The 15,160-nt window shown below is 42.6% G+C and overlaps 1 protein-coding gene across 1 annotated transcript in view; it reads left to right on the forward strand.

Moving 5' to 3' along the window:
• Positions 1 to 15,160, forward strand: part of vps52 (VPS52 subunit of GARP complex) — an 86,604-nt gene that overhangs the window by 11,364 nt on the left and 60,080 nt on the right. Inside the window, exons 2-7 of the mRNA XM_061931514.2 lie at positions 3,119 to 3,200; positions 3,280 to 3,332; positions 3,404 to 3,479; positions 6,286 to 6,353; positions 6,435 to 6,610; positions 6,674 to 6,824. Coding sequence (XP_061787498.2) covers positions 3,119 to 3,200; positions 3,280 to 3,332; positions 3,404 to 3,479; positions 6,286 to 6,353; positions 6,435 to 6,610; positions 6,674 to 6,824 — 606 coding nt within the window. The remainder of the gene's footprint in view (positions 1 to 3,118; positions 3,201 to 3,279; positions 3,333 to 3,403; positions 3,480 to 6,285; positions 6,354 to 6,434; positions 6,611 to 6,673; positions 6,825 to 15,160) is intronic.

The raw sequence follows: 15,160 nt of genomic DNA on the forward strand, positions 1-15,160 counted from the left end.
CCGCTGCTGCCCACTGCTCCCCTCACCTCCCAGGGGGTGAGCAAGGGGATGGGTCAAATGCAGAGGACACATTTCACCACACCTAGTGTGTGTGTGACAATCATTGCTACTTTAACTTAACTTTAACTTTACACATACAAACTGTAGCACACAAAAAGCACATTTAATTAAAAAAAACGTTATTATGGTCTTACTTTTACTTATAAATGAAGTCCATGCACCGCTCCTTCTGAACAAAAGCATCGATAACTTGTTTATAGAAGTTTTCCTTATCTTTCTTCAGTTTTAAAAGTCTGTGTCTCGATGGAGATCTTCTTTTAATTATTACCTCCTGCTTCCATTGAAAGTCCAGTTCAAAAAACTGTTTTATTTTAGATATGTAAGGCTAAGGCAGCATTTCTCAAAATGTGGGGCGCGCCCCACTGGTGGGGAATAGAGACATGACAGGTGGGGCGCGAGGAACGGGAGGAAATTTCACTTTACTTTTTTTTTTTAAATTATTATATTCTTACATAATTTTTTTGACTATGCTTTCATTTTCTACACACACTGTAAATCACTTTGTGATTCTGTCTGTGAAATCCGCTATATAAATAAATGGAAATTACCGGTACTTATTTTTACTGTAGGCTTTATATTTCTCGGTACGAGCGAAAGTTTGACAGACATAGCAACAGTAACTAATGGGGGCGGGGCTAAGCGGAAAAAACTTTCGCGCGGATGGGTAGCAGGCTAATGTGTGGATCACAATTACACAAATATATACATTTGTGACTCGCACCTCAAAGGTCGTCGAGCCAGAGCCAGCGCCTGCAGAGAAACAAAAATGTGTCGGGCACGCACTGTGTCATTCACCGGGAAGCACTCGCGTCAAGGCAGCTCAGCCCCGAACTCAATGAGGTTTTAACAGATGTTGTGAGCGCGGTAAATTTGATCAAAACACGACCACTGAAAGTGCGACTGTTCTCTGCACTGTGTGAGGAAATGGGAGCTGATCATACAGCCGTGCTGTTTCACAGTGAAGCAAGGTGGCTCTCCCGGGGAAAAGTGCTGTCACTTGCCCTGTCTTGCCAAATGCATAGCTCCTCCTTTTTTTTTGCAAAGATTGCAAAGTGGCACTTTTATTGTATTTATTATTGAACTTGATGCAAGTTATTTGATTTATTATTGAACTTGATGCAAGTTATAACACTTTTTTTTTTTTATTATTGAACTTGATGCAAGTTATAACACTTTTTTTGATTTATTATTGAACTTGATGCAAGTTATAACACTTTTTTTTAATTATTGAACTTGATGCAAGTTATAACACTTTTGTTTTACTTATTATTGAACTTGATGCAAGTTATAACACTTTTTTTGATTTATTATTGAACTTGATGCAAGTTATTTGATTTATTATTGAACTTGATGCAAGTTATAACACTTTTTTTGATTTATTATTGAACGTGATGCAAGTTATAACACTTTTTGATTTATTATTGAACTTGATGCAAGTTATAACACTTTTTTGATTTATTATTGAACTTGATGCAAGTTATAACACTTTTTTTGATTTATTATTGAACTTGATGCAAGTTATAACACTTTTATTTGATTTATTATTGAACTTGATGCAAGTTATAACACTTTTTTTGATTTATTATTGAACGTGATGCAAGTTATAACACTTTTTTTGATTTATTATTGAACTTGATGCAAGTTATAACACTTTTTTTGATTTATTATTGAACTTGATGCAAGTTATAACACTTTTGTTTTATTTATTATTGAACTTGATGGAAGTTATTTTATTTATTATTGAACTTGATGCAAGTTATACCACAGCTGCACAGTTATTTTATTTATTATTGAACTTAATGTTATTTTATGTTATTGAGTTTGAATGTATACAACTTGATGTTCAATAAATTTGAAAATGTTAAAACTTGGCATTAGCGCTCTGTTGGGGCGATGGGGGCAGGTGGGGCTTGAAAACTCCCCCTTGTCCAAAGTGGGGGATGACAAAAAAAGTTTGAGAACCACTGGGCTAAGGCAAAATATCCAGATATATATCGTGTATCGCGATATGGCCTTAAAATATCGCGATATCAAAAAAAGGCAATATCGCCCAGCCCTATGTACGTACTTACTGTATGTTCTCCAAAAACACCAAAGTGGTTCACTGCGACGGTTGGGGGAAAAAACACAACACATTCAAAATGATTTCCTTTGTAGAAGGAACATTATTGTAGAAAATAACACTTTTTAAAGTATTAACCTTGTGTCATGAAAAACCCACAAAATGCAAAAACATGGTGTTCACTTTTTGATGTCAAAGTCTAATATAAAACACAAAGCAGTTTGGCTAATGAAGATAAAGTCTAACAAACAATCTTTGTTCTCCAAAAACACCAAAGTGGTTCAGTGTGACGGTTTGGCCAACAAAAATAAAGAGGAGTGATACCTCCCGCACTGTTACTGTTACATCCCTATTTCATGACTATTTCTTTTTGTAATCAGCCTGACCTAAGTCTTGGGAATTTAACTGATTTATTTGACTCTTTTTTTTTTCTTCTTTTTTTTCACGGTTACTGGTACATCCCTATTTCATGACCATTTCTTTTTGTAATCAGCCTGACCTAAGGTTTGGGAATTGAACTGATTTATTTGACTCTTTTTTATTTTTATTTTTCCACGGTTACTGGTACATCCCTATTTCATGACTATTTCTTTTTGTAATCAGCCTGACCTAAGTCTTGGGAATTGAACTGATTTATTTGACTCTTTTTTTTTTTTCTTTTTTTTTTCACGGTTACTGGTACATCCCTATTTCATGACTATTTCTTTTTGTAATCAGCCTGACCTAAGTCTTGGGAATTGAACTGATTTATTTGACTCTTTTTTTTCTTCTTTTTTTTTTCACGGTTACTGGTACATCCCTATTTCATGACTATTTCTTTTTGTAATCAGCCTGACCTAAGTCTTGGGAATTGAACTGATTTATTTGACTCTTTTTTTTTTTTTTTTTTTTTTCACGGTTACTGGTACATCCCTATTTCATGACTATTTCTTTTTGTAATCAGCCTGACCTAAGGCTTGGGAATTGAACTGATTTATTTGACTCTTTTTTTTCCAGACGCATGAAGGAGAAAGTGCCCAGCTCAACCTGGGAGAACTGGACCTGACCACAGATGAGTTCATCTTGGATGAAGTGGACCGTAAGACTCCCGTTGATTTGTGTGCGTGCGAAAGATGGCGTCGGCGTGACGATGACCATGTGATGTGTTGCTCCTCCAGTGCACATCCAGGCCAACCTGGAGGACGAGCTCGTCAAGGAGGCGCTTAAAACGGTGAGCGCCGAAAGGGAAGCTTGACCGAGTCTTTGGCTCGCCCTCCTAACCGTGATCCCACGCGATTGCAGGGTGTGGACTTGCGCCAGTACTCCAAACAAGTGGAGGCGGAGCTTCAGAAGATTGAACAGGCCTCCATCAAAGACTGTATCCTCTCTGTCTCGTCTCCCTCGTCCTTGTCCCCTTGGTCTGGGTCACGTGAAGTCCGATGGACCTGGACTGTGCCAGAATAGAACACTGCCAGGCAGTTTGCTCAGCCAATTAGGAAGTGGGGGCCAGGGGGTTCAAGGAAAAACTAAGGCCATGTCCACACAAACACGGACATCACAATGATGTCATCGCCTAATTTGCATAATCTGCTATGATGATATGATTTTCTTTAAAAATGCGGAAAAAAATGTATGCACGCATTTAAAACGAAAATGTTATAAAATAGTATTAACATATATTTTTCTATCGTTTTGCCCTATTTTCAGTTGTTCGCTGCAATGTATTTCGAAAAATTTTCAAGCATCGAGAGACTTTTAATGACTTTTTTTTATTTAAAAAAAAAAACTACTACATATGAATAACGACTAGCAAAAAATCTAGCATTTTTTTCCGGCATTATTATAGACTGTGCTCGTGCTTAGAGACTCGACGCCACGCAAGTGTTTGCACGAGAGGGAAAACCTGTCGGAATTGGGTAGTGTGTCAGCGTAAGATTGGCAATTAAAATTAAAAATAGCGTCGGACTTTGTTCGGCTCCTTTTGGAGGGCTGCAAACATTATATCACTTTCATTTGTTTTCACGTAAAATAAAACTTATTTTCAAGGTGTGGCGGCAATTGGACACATTCAGTTAAATCAAAGGGGAACCCTGTAGACATACTACTTTTTTCCTACGCTTTGATCCCTGCGGCTTATAAAACAGCGCGGCTAATTTATGTTTTTTTTCTTTGCCGACGGCCATAATGCGAATAGTTTTCATTTAACACACGAAAATGGTCCATTCAGGTGTACTGGAGAGGAGGCTACGCCGGATAGTCGAACCTCGGATTCAGGAGGAACAGTGTGGTTTTCGTCCTGGTCGTGGAACTGTGGACCAGCTCTATACTCTCTGCAGGGTCCTTGAGGGTGCATGGGAGTTTGTCCAACCAGTCTACATGTGCTTTGTGGACTTGGAGAAGGCATTCGACGCTCAGAGAGTATGGGGTATCGGACTGTCTGATTGTGCGATCACTGTATGATCAGTGTCAGAGCTTGGTCCGCATTGCCGGCAGTAAGTCGGACCCATTTCCAGTGAGGGTTGGACTCCGCCAAGGCTGCCCTTTGTCACCCATTCTGTTCATAACTTTTATGGACAGAATTTCTAGGCGCATTTAAGCCGTTGAGGGGATCTGGTTTGGTGGCTGCAGGATTAGGTCTCTGCTTTTTGCAGATGATGTGGTCCTGATGGCTTCATCTGGCCAGGATCTTCAGCTCTCACTGGATCGGTTCGCAGCCGAGTGTGAAGCGACTGGGATGAGAATCAGCACCTCCAAGTCCGAGTCCATGGTTCCCGCCCGGAAAAGGGTGGAGTGCCATCTCCGGGTTGGGGTGGAGATCTTGCCCCAAGTGGAGGAGTTCAAGTACCTCGGAGTCTTGTTCACGAGTGAGGGAAGAGTGGATGGTGAGATCGACAGGCGGATCGGTGCGGCGTCTTCAGTAATGCGGACGCTGTATCGATCCGTTGTGGTGAAGAAGGAGCTGAGCCGGAAGGCAAAGCTCTCAATTTACCGGTCGATCTACGTTCCCATCCTCACCTATGGTCATGAGCTTTGGGTCATGACCGAAAGGACAAGATCACGGGTACAAGCGGCCGAAATGAGTTTCCTCCGCCGGGTGGCGGGGCTCTCCCTTAGAGATAGGGTGAGAAGCTCTGCCATCCGGGGGGGGGGGGGGGGACTCAAAATAAAGCCGCTGCTCCTCCACATGGAGAGGAGCCAGATGAGGTGGTTCGGGCATCTGGTCAGGATGCCACCCGAACGCCTCCCTAGGGAGGTGTTTAGGGCCGGTAGGAGGCCTCGCGGAAGACCAAGGACATGTTGGGAAGACTATGTCTCCCGGCTGGCCTGGGAACGCCTCGGGATCCCCCGAGAAGAGCTGGACGAAGTGGCTGGGAAGAGGGAAGTCTGGGCTGCTGCCCCCGCGACCCAACCTCGGCTAAGCGGAAGAAGATGGATGGACGGACTGTTTCACAAAGTCCTCCGTAAATTCACCAAAACGTCAACAAATTATTGAGGTGATTGGAGAGCTAGCTTCTGCAGCTAGTGGGTCCATGACCATGACTTCTGTTTTGTTTGATCAGACGTTTTACTGCCCTGTTACAGACATCGTTTGGAAACAATTAACCTCTTAAGGCCCAAGCTGTTTGTTTACATGCTTTTTTTTATTTCTCTTTGCTATTTGGGCTTATTGGACCCTAATTAGAATAAAAACTAAGAATCATCTTTTGATGTGATGTACTTAGTCCATAAGTACACAAACGTGTACTTCATGTTTAGTGACATGCTAATTCTTATTTTTACACTTTTTTTTTCCAAATTCCATTGTATGTTATACTCTTCTGACACCACCAGTTGGCAGTGTAAGTGTCCACATAAGCGGCCATAAGACCCCAATTCAGTTGTGTACACAATTGTGGAAATAAGAGCTAAAAGGTGCTGTCCACGCATGTGGCCACTAAGCCTTTAGAGGTATGTAAATGAACATGTACACAATATTTATGTGTAAATAACTCATTTGACAACATATATATCTGCGGCTTATAGTCTGGTGCGGCTAATATATGTGAAAATATTTGTTCCTTCTAAAATGTAGTGGGTGCGGCTTTTATACCGGTGCGCTCTGTAGTCTGGAAACTACGGTATGAAACGTTTTCCGTGTTCGCGAAATGCTGAGGTTTTTTTTCCCCTGAGTGCTGCTGGGTCAGACATCAAGGAGAGTCAGAACATCGCTCTGCTGCACCAGCAGATCAGCGCTTGTGACGCCATCTTGGAGGTGGGAAGATCTTTGGTTGGGTTTCTTCAACACGGGACACCGTAAAGTGCTGTGAATGTGATGTGTTGTGTCGCCCGCCAGAGGATGGAGGAGATGCTAAGCGGCTTCCAGAGCGACCTGTCGTCCATCAGCAGTGAGATCCACACGCTGCAGCAGCAGTCCCTCAGCATGAACGTCCGCCTGAAGAACCGCCAGGCGGTCCGCAGCAACCTCAGCCAGCTGGTGGACGAGCTGCTGGTGCCCGGCAACATGATCTCGTACGTCCCGCCGAGCTTTCCCGCCTCTCCCGGACGCGTCTCTAAAACCTCCTTTGCCCCCAGGACCATCCTGGACTGTCCGGTGACGGAGCAGGACTTCCTGGAGCAGCTCCACGAACTCAACAACAAGATCAACCTGGCCAAAGAGCTGAGCTTCCGAGAGACGCTGGCTTGCTCCGACATCCAGGACATCGTGGACCGTCTCAAGGTCAAGGTGAGCTCCCCGGAGCCTTCCGCAGGGTTGCCAGGTGGCCTAGAAAACTTTTTTTACTCCCCTCCTGCCTTGTAAGTTCAAGCAAACAAGTTAAAAGTAGAAAAACCCCAAAAGCAGTGAAGTTGTCACGTTGTGTAAATGCATACTTGCTAGAGATGCGCGGATAGGCAATTATTTCATCCGCAACCGCATCAGAAAGTCGTCAACCATCCGCCATCCACCCGATCTAACATTTGATCAGAACCGCACCCGCCCGTTGTTATACAGGTAAAAGCCAGTAAATTAGAATATTTTGAAAAAGTTGATTTATTTCAGTAATTGCATTCAAAAGGTGTAACTTGTACATTATATTTATTCATTGCACACAGACTGATGCATTCAAATGTTTATTTCATTTAATTTTGATGATTTGAAGTGGCAACAAATGAAAATCCAAAATTCCGTGTGTCACAAAATTAGAATATTACTTAAGGCTAATACAAAAAAGGGATTTTTAGAAATGTTGGCCAACTGAAAAGTATGAAAATGAAAAATATGAGCATGTACAATACGCAATACTTGGTTGGAGCTCCTTTTGCCTCAATTACTGCGTTAATGCGGCGTGGCATGGAGTCGATGAGTTTCTGGCACTGCTCAGGTGTTATGAGAGCCCAGGTTGCTCTGATAGTGGCCTTCAACTCTTCTGCGTTTTTGGGTCTGGCATTCTGCATCTTCCTTTTCACAATACCCCACAGATTTTCTATGGGGCTAAGGTCAGGGGAGTTGGCGGGCCAATTTAGAACAGAAATACCATGGTCCGTAAACCAGGCACGGGTAGATTTTGCGCTGTGTGCAGGCGCCAAGTCCTGTTGGAACTTGAAATCTCCATCTCCATAGAGCAGGTCAGCAGCAGGAAGCATGAAGTGCTCTAAAACTTGCTGGTAGACTGCTGCGTTGACCCTGGATCTCAGGAAACAGAGTGGACCGACACCAGCAGATGACATGGCACCCCAAACCATCACCCAACCATGCAAATTTTGCATTTCCTTTGGAAATCGAGGTCCCAGAGTCTGGAGGAAGACAGGAGAGGCACAGGATCCACGTTGCCTGAAGTCTAGTGTAAAGTTTCCACCATCAGTGATGGTTTGGGGTGCCATGTCATCTGCTGGTGTCGGTCCACTCTGTTTCCTGAGATCCAGGGTCAACGCAGCCGTCTACCAGCAAGTTTTAGAGCACTTCATGCTTCCTGCTGCTGACCTGCTCTATGGAGATGGAGATTTCAAGTTCCAACAGGACTTGGCGCCTGCACACAGCGCAAAATCTACCCGTGCCTGGTTTACGGACCATGGTATTTCTGTTCTAAATTGGCCCGCCAACTCCCCTGACCTTAGCCCCATAGAAAATCTGTGGGGTATTGTGAAAAGGAAGATGCAGAATGCCAGACCCAAAAACGCAGAAGAGTTGAAGGCCACTATCAGAGCAACCTGGGCTCTCATAACACCTGAGCAGTGCCAGAAACTCATGGACTCCATGCCACGCCGCATTAACGCAGTAATTGAGGCAAAAGGAGCTCCAACCAAGTATTGAGTATTGTACATGCTCATATTTTTCATTTTCATACTTTTCAGTTGGCCAACATTTCTAAAAATCCCTTTTTTGTATCAGCCTTAAGTAATATTCTAATTTTGTGACACACGGAATTTTGGATTTTCATTTGTTGCCACTTCAAATCATCAAAATTAAATGAAATAAACATTTGAATGCATCAGTCTGTGTGCAATGAATAAATATAATGTACAAGTTACACCTTTTGAATGCAATTACTGAAATAAATCAAGTTTTTCAAAATATTCTAATTTACTGGCTTTTACCTGTATATCTAATATAGACGATGCAAGGCATTAGTGAGGTTATAAAGCTTTTGCCTGTTAAAGAAAGGAGACTGATCCAATGCAGCACAGACATTCGCGTGCCACGCTGTCACGGCCCAGACGCACACCGGTGCGCAATCATATGGGAGCCGCGCTGAGCGCACCTCCAAGCGCGTCTCGCTGCCGGCGACGGCCGGGTATGGGCCCGACGCTCCAGCGCCATCCATTTTCAGGGCTAGTTGATTCGGCAGGTGGGTTGTTACACACTCCTTAGCGGGTTCCGACTTCCATGGCCACCGTCCTGCTGTCTATATCAACCAGGGTGAGCCCCACCCCTTTCGTGAGCGCACTGCGCGCGGAGTGACCCCTGTTACGCGCCCCCGGCAACAGGGGTGGCGGGCAGGTAAGCTGCGTGGGCGGAGCGCGCGGAGTGACCCCTGTTACGAGCCCCCCGGCCACGGGGGTGGCGGGCAGGTAAGCTGCTTACCTGCTGCGCGTGACGCCGGCCGCGGCGAAGGCGGACGAGGCGGGGTGCCGCCGGCTTCTCTGGGCCCGAGATCATCTAAGATGGACTCATGCAAAGTGGAAAAGTGTTCTGTGGTTTGACGAGTCCACATTTCAAATTGTTTTTGGAAATATTCGACATCGTGTCATCCGGACCAAAGGGGAAGCGAACCATCCAGACTGTTATCCACGCAAAGTGTAAAAAGCAGCATGTGTGATGGTATGGGGGTGTATTAGTGCCCGAGGCATGGGTAACTTACACATCTGTGAAGGCACCATTAATGCTGAAAGGTACATACAGGTTTTGGAACAACATATGCTTATTTCAGCAAGACAATGCCAAGCCACATTCAGCACGTGTTACAACAGCGTGGCTTCGTAAAAAAAAGAGTGCGGGTACTTTCCTGGCCCGCCTGCAGTCCAGACCTGTCTCCCATCGAAAATGTGTGGCGCATTATGAAGCGTAAAATACGACAGCGGAGAACCACTGAAGCTCTACATAAAACAAGAATGGGAAATAATTCCACTTTCAAAGCTTCAATAATTAGTTTCCTCAGTACCCAATCGTTTATTGAGTGTTGTTAAAAGAAAAGGCCATGTAACACAGTGGTGAACATGCCCTTTCCCAACTACTTTGGCACGTGTTGCAGCCATGAAATTCTAAGTTAATTATTATTTGCAAAAAAAAATGAAGTTTATGAGTTTGAACATCAAATATGTTGTCTTTGTAGCATATTCAACTGAATATGGCTTGAAAAGGATTTGCATATATATGTATGTGTATATATATGTATGTATGTATGTATATATATATATATATATATATACATACACACATGTATATATATGTGTGTATGTATATATATATATATATATATATGTGTATATGTATATATACATGTATATATGTATGTATATACAAACCCCGTTTCCATATGAGTTGGGAAATTGTGTTAGATGTAAATATAAACGGAATACAATGATTTGCAAATCATTTTCAACCCATATTCAGTTGAATATGCTACAAAGACAACATATTTGATGTTCAAACTCATAAACTTTTTTTTTGTTGCAAATAATCATTAACTTTAGAATTTGATGCCCGCAACACGTGACAAAGAAGTTGGGAAAGGTGGCAAAAAATACTGATAAAGTTGAGGAATGCTCATCAAACACTTATTTGGAACATCCCACAGGTGTGCAGGCTAATTGGGAACAGGTGGGTGCCATGATTGGGTACAAAAGTAGATTCCATGAAGTGCTCAGTCATTCACAAACAAGGATGGGGCGAGGGTCACCACTTTGTCAACAAATGTGTGAGCAAATTGTTGAACAGTTTAAGAAAGACCTTTCTCAACCAGCTATTGTAAGGAATTTAGGGATTTCACCATCTACGGTCTGTAATATCATCAAAGGGTTCAGAGAATCTGGAGAAATCACTGCACGTAAGCAGCTAAGCCCGTGACCTTCGATCCCTCAGGCTGTACTGCATCAACAAGCGACATCAGTGTGTAAAGGATATCACCACATGGGCTCAGGAACACTTCAGAAACCCACTGTCAGTAACTACAGTTGGTCGCTACATCTGTAAGTGCAAGTTAAAACTCTCCTATGCCAGGCGAAAACCGTTTATCAACAACACCCAGAAACGCCGTCGGCTTCGCTGGGCCTGAGCTCATCTAAGACGGACTGATACAAAGTGGAAAAGTGTTCTGTGGTCTGACGAGTCCACATTTCAAATATGTTTTTGGAAACTGTGGACGTCGTGTCCTCCGGACCAAAGAGGAAAAGAACCATCCGGATTGTTCTAGGCGCAAAGTGTAAAAGGCAGCATGTGTGATGGTATGGGGGTGTATTAGTGCCCAAGACATGGGTAACTTACACATCTGTGAAGGCGCCATTAATGCTGAAAGGTACATACAGGTTTTGGAGCAACATATGTTGCCAACCAAGCAACGTTACCACGGACGCCCCTGCTTATTTCAGCAAAACAATGCCAAGCCACGTGTTAAATCAACGTGGCTTCATAGTAAAAGAGTGCGGGTACTAGACTGGCCTGCCTGTAGTCCAGACCTGTCTCCCGTTGAAAATGTGTGGCGCATTATGAAGCCTAAAATAGCACAACGAAGACTGTTGAACAACTTAAGCTGTACATCAAGCAAGAATGGGAAAGAATTCCACCTGAGAAGCTTCAAAAATGTGTCTCCTCAGTTCCCAAACCTTTACTGAGTGTTGCTTATTTCAGCAAGACAATGCCAAGCCACATTCAGCACGTGTTACAACAGCGTGGCTTCGTAAAAAAAAAAACTTTCTTGGCCCGCCTGCAGTCCAGACCTGTCCCCCATCGAAAATGTGTGGTGCATTATGAAGCGTAAAATACGACAGCGGACTGTTGAATGACTGAAGCTCTACATAAAACAAGAATGGGAAAGAATTCCACTTTCAAAGCTTCAATAATTAGTTTCCTCAGTACCCAATCGTTATATTGAGTGTTGTTAAAAGGAAAGGCCATGTAACACAGTGGTGAACATGCCCTTTCCCGACTACTTTGGCACGTGTTGCAGCCATGAAATTCTAAGTTAATTATTATTTGCAAAAAAAATAAATAAAGTTTATGAGTTAGAACATCAAATATGTTGTCTTTGTAGTGCATTCAATTGAATATGGCTTGAAAAGGATTTGCAAATCATTTTTATTCCGTTTATATCTAACACAATTTCCCAACTCATATGGAAACGGGGTTTGTACATAGCTTGTTTTGTTATTTTCATTGTAAGTGAACTAAATAACTTGTCATGTCATGGCAGTGACTGCTGTCCTTTTGATTATAATAATAATAAGACATTTAAATTGTTAGAATGTCAGATGTGAGACGGGTGTGCCGCTGGTACGGCGGTAGTGTGAACGTGGGAAGTTGCTCAGATGCGCTCCGCTCAATGCCAAGGGAGTTTCTGAGGTTTGCCCACGCCCACGAAGAATGACGGTGACGCAGTCCAACTACCGAGGGCGGCTGGAACAATTGAATGTTGTCCGTCTACCTGTGTTGGCCCTGCGATGAGGTGGCGACTTGTCCGGGGTGTGCCCCCGCCCCAACGCGGCCAGGATAGCCACCCTGGAAAATGGATGGATGATTGTTTTCATAGCAACATTAAATAAAAGAGACCAAAAAAGCCGACAGCAACAAAGTAGTTAGACTATTTGGGACAGTTTGACTTTCATATCATACATTACCTGTAACTTTTGCAGGTGCAAGAAGGGCGTTTAGCAAAGTGAAACTAGTTAAGATCTAAGATCCACAACAAGCCAGGAGAGGCTAAATAACCTTTAATACTTTTACAATTGAAAATCAGCTAAGCTGGCAATTAGACTTTTAAAGACCTCATTAAAAAACTTTGGAAAAAGGCCCGGCGTTGAGGTTTCTGATTCACTTACAGTGAACAAACAAACCAATTTAAACTATAAATGAGATTAGATGAGGCTTGTTGTTTTCCACATTTTTTTTTTTTTTATAACATGTGCTCTTTGTTTTCCTTGCACATTAAAGTTAAATGCTCCATATTTGCCTGCGGACTATCTTGAACCAGCTTTGTTGTTTTGCATATTAGTGCTTTATTGTTGAATACAATAAAATGCCCACCATCTATTTGTTGAGTGGTTAATTAGGGCCCGCATGGCCCATTGCATAAGGACTCCCAAAGGGAGTCCTTATGCAATGGGACATAAGGACCTATTGAATTTGTAACGTTTTATTCTTTATTCTTCCGCCGCCATATTAAACTGTAATTTGACCCACTTAACATGCTTCAAAACTCACCATATTTGACCCACACATCAGGACCTGCAAAAATTGCCTTTTTTAAAAAAAAACGAACCACAAAACTCAAAATTGCGCTCTAGCGCCCCCTAGGAAAAAAAAAAACTAGACTGCCTGTAACTCCCACTAAGAAGGTCGGAGAGACATGAAACAAAAACCTCTATGTAGGTCTGACTCAGACCTAGTTTTCATAATTGTATATCATCGGGCAGAAATCAACAGGAAGTTGGCTATTCCCCCTTCAAGACAAAAAAGTACTAAAAACAGTCACTTTTGCCTCTTTGAGCTGCAATTTGACCACCTTAACACGCTTCAAAACTCACCGAACTGAGCGCACACATCAGGACTGGCAAAAATTGCGATCTAATAAAAAAACCTAACCCCAAATCTCAAAATTGTGCTCTAGCGCAATTTTTTTATGAAACGCACAAAAAACTGCTCCTCGGATGAAAAAAACTGACAAAACTGCCTGTAACTCCCACTGGGAAGGTCGGAGAGACATGAAACAAAAACCTCTATGTAGGTCTGACTTAGACCTACATTTCATAATAGTACATTCTCGGGCTAAAATCAACAGGAAGTTGGCAATTCCCCCTTCAAGACAAAAAAGTACTAAAAACAGTCACTTTTGCCTCTTTGAGCTGCAATTTGACCCCCTTAACACGCTTCAAAACTCACCGAACTGAGCGCACACATCAGGACTGGCACAAATTGCGATCTAATAAAAAAACCTAACCCCAAATTTAAAAATTGCGCTCTAGAGCAATTTTTGAATAAAACTGAGAAAAAACTGCTCCTCGGAAGAAAAAAATGACAAAACTGCCTGTAACTCCCACTGGGAAGGTCGGAGAGACATGAAACAAAAACCTCTATGTAGGTCTCACTTAGAACTGCATTTCATAAATTGACAACCCCCAGCAAAAATCAACAGGAAGTTTGCTATTCCCCCTTCAAGACAAAAAAGTACTAAAAACAGTCACTTTTGCCTCTTTGAGCTGTAATTTGACCCCCTTAACATGCTTCAAAACTCACCGAACTGAGCGCACACATCAGGACTGGCACAAATTGCGATCTAATAAAAAAACCTAACCCCAAATTTAAAAATTGCGCTCTAGAGCAATTTTTGAATAAAACTGAGAAAAAACTGCTCCTCGGAAGAAAAAAATGACAAAACTGCCTGTAACTCCCACTGGGAAGGTCGGAGAGACATGAAACAAAAACCTCTATGTAGGTCTCACTTAGAACTGCATTTCATAAATTGACAACCCCCAGCAAAAATCAACAGGAAGTTTGCTATTCCCCCTTCAAGACAAAAAAGTACTAAAAACAGTCACTTTTGCCTCTTTGAGCTGCAATTTGACCCCCTTAACACGCTTCAAAACTCACCGAACTGAGCGCACACATCAGGACTGGCACAAATTGCGATCTAATAAAAAAACCTAACCCCAAATTTAAAAATTGCGCTCTAGAGCAATTTTTGAATAAAACTGAGAAAAAACTGCTCCTCGGAAGAAAAAAATGACAAAACTGCCTGTAACTCCCACTGGGAAGGTCGGAGAGACATGAAACAAAAACCTCTATGTAGGTCTCACTTAGAACTGCATTTCATAAATTGACAACCCCCAGCAAAAATCAACAGGAAGTTTGCTATTCCCCCTTCAAAACAAAATTTTTGTAAAAAACGGTCACCTTTCTTCAAACATTATCTCCTCTGAGCGCGTTTGTTGTTTCGGCTTCAAACTAACACAGGAGAGAGATTGAACCCTTCTGATTAAAAGTTGGCGAAAGCGTTTTGATACCTGCTCCGGTTTTGATTTTATGACCCTTCAAAGAACCGCTGCGCTGATGCTGCTGCGCTGCTGTTTTTTAAAGATGGCTGCTTAAAAGCAGGATGCACCAGCATGCCCACGCAATGCAGACTAGGTAGGTACACTAGACAAAAGTATTGGGACACTTATGACTATCACTGGACAAAAGTATTGGGACACTTAGGCCGAAAACTGGACAAAAGTATTGGGACACTTGGGACTACAACTTGACAAAAGTATTGGGACACTTAGGACTACAACTTGCCAAAAGTATTGGGACACTTGGGACTAAAACTGGACAAAAGTATTGGGACACTTAGGACTAGCACCTGCCAAATACGCGGGCCCGAGCAACGCTGC

Source organism: Nerophis lumbriciformis, linkage group LG37 (assembly GCF_033978685.3).
Source record: "Nerophis lumbriciformis linkage group LG37, RoL_Nlum_v2.1, whole genome shotgun sequence".
In the NCBI taxonomy this organism is placed as follows: domain Eukaryota; kingdom Metazoa; phylum Chordata; class Actinopteri; order Syngnathiformes; family Syngnathidae; genus Nerophis; species Nerophis lumbriciformis.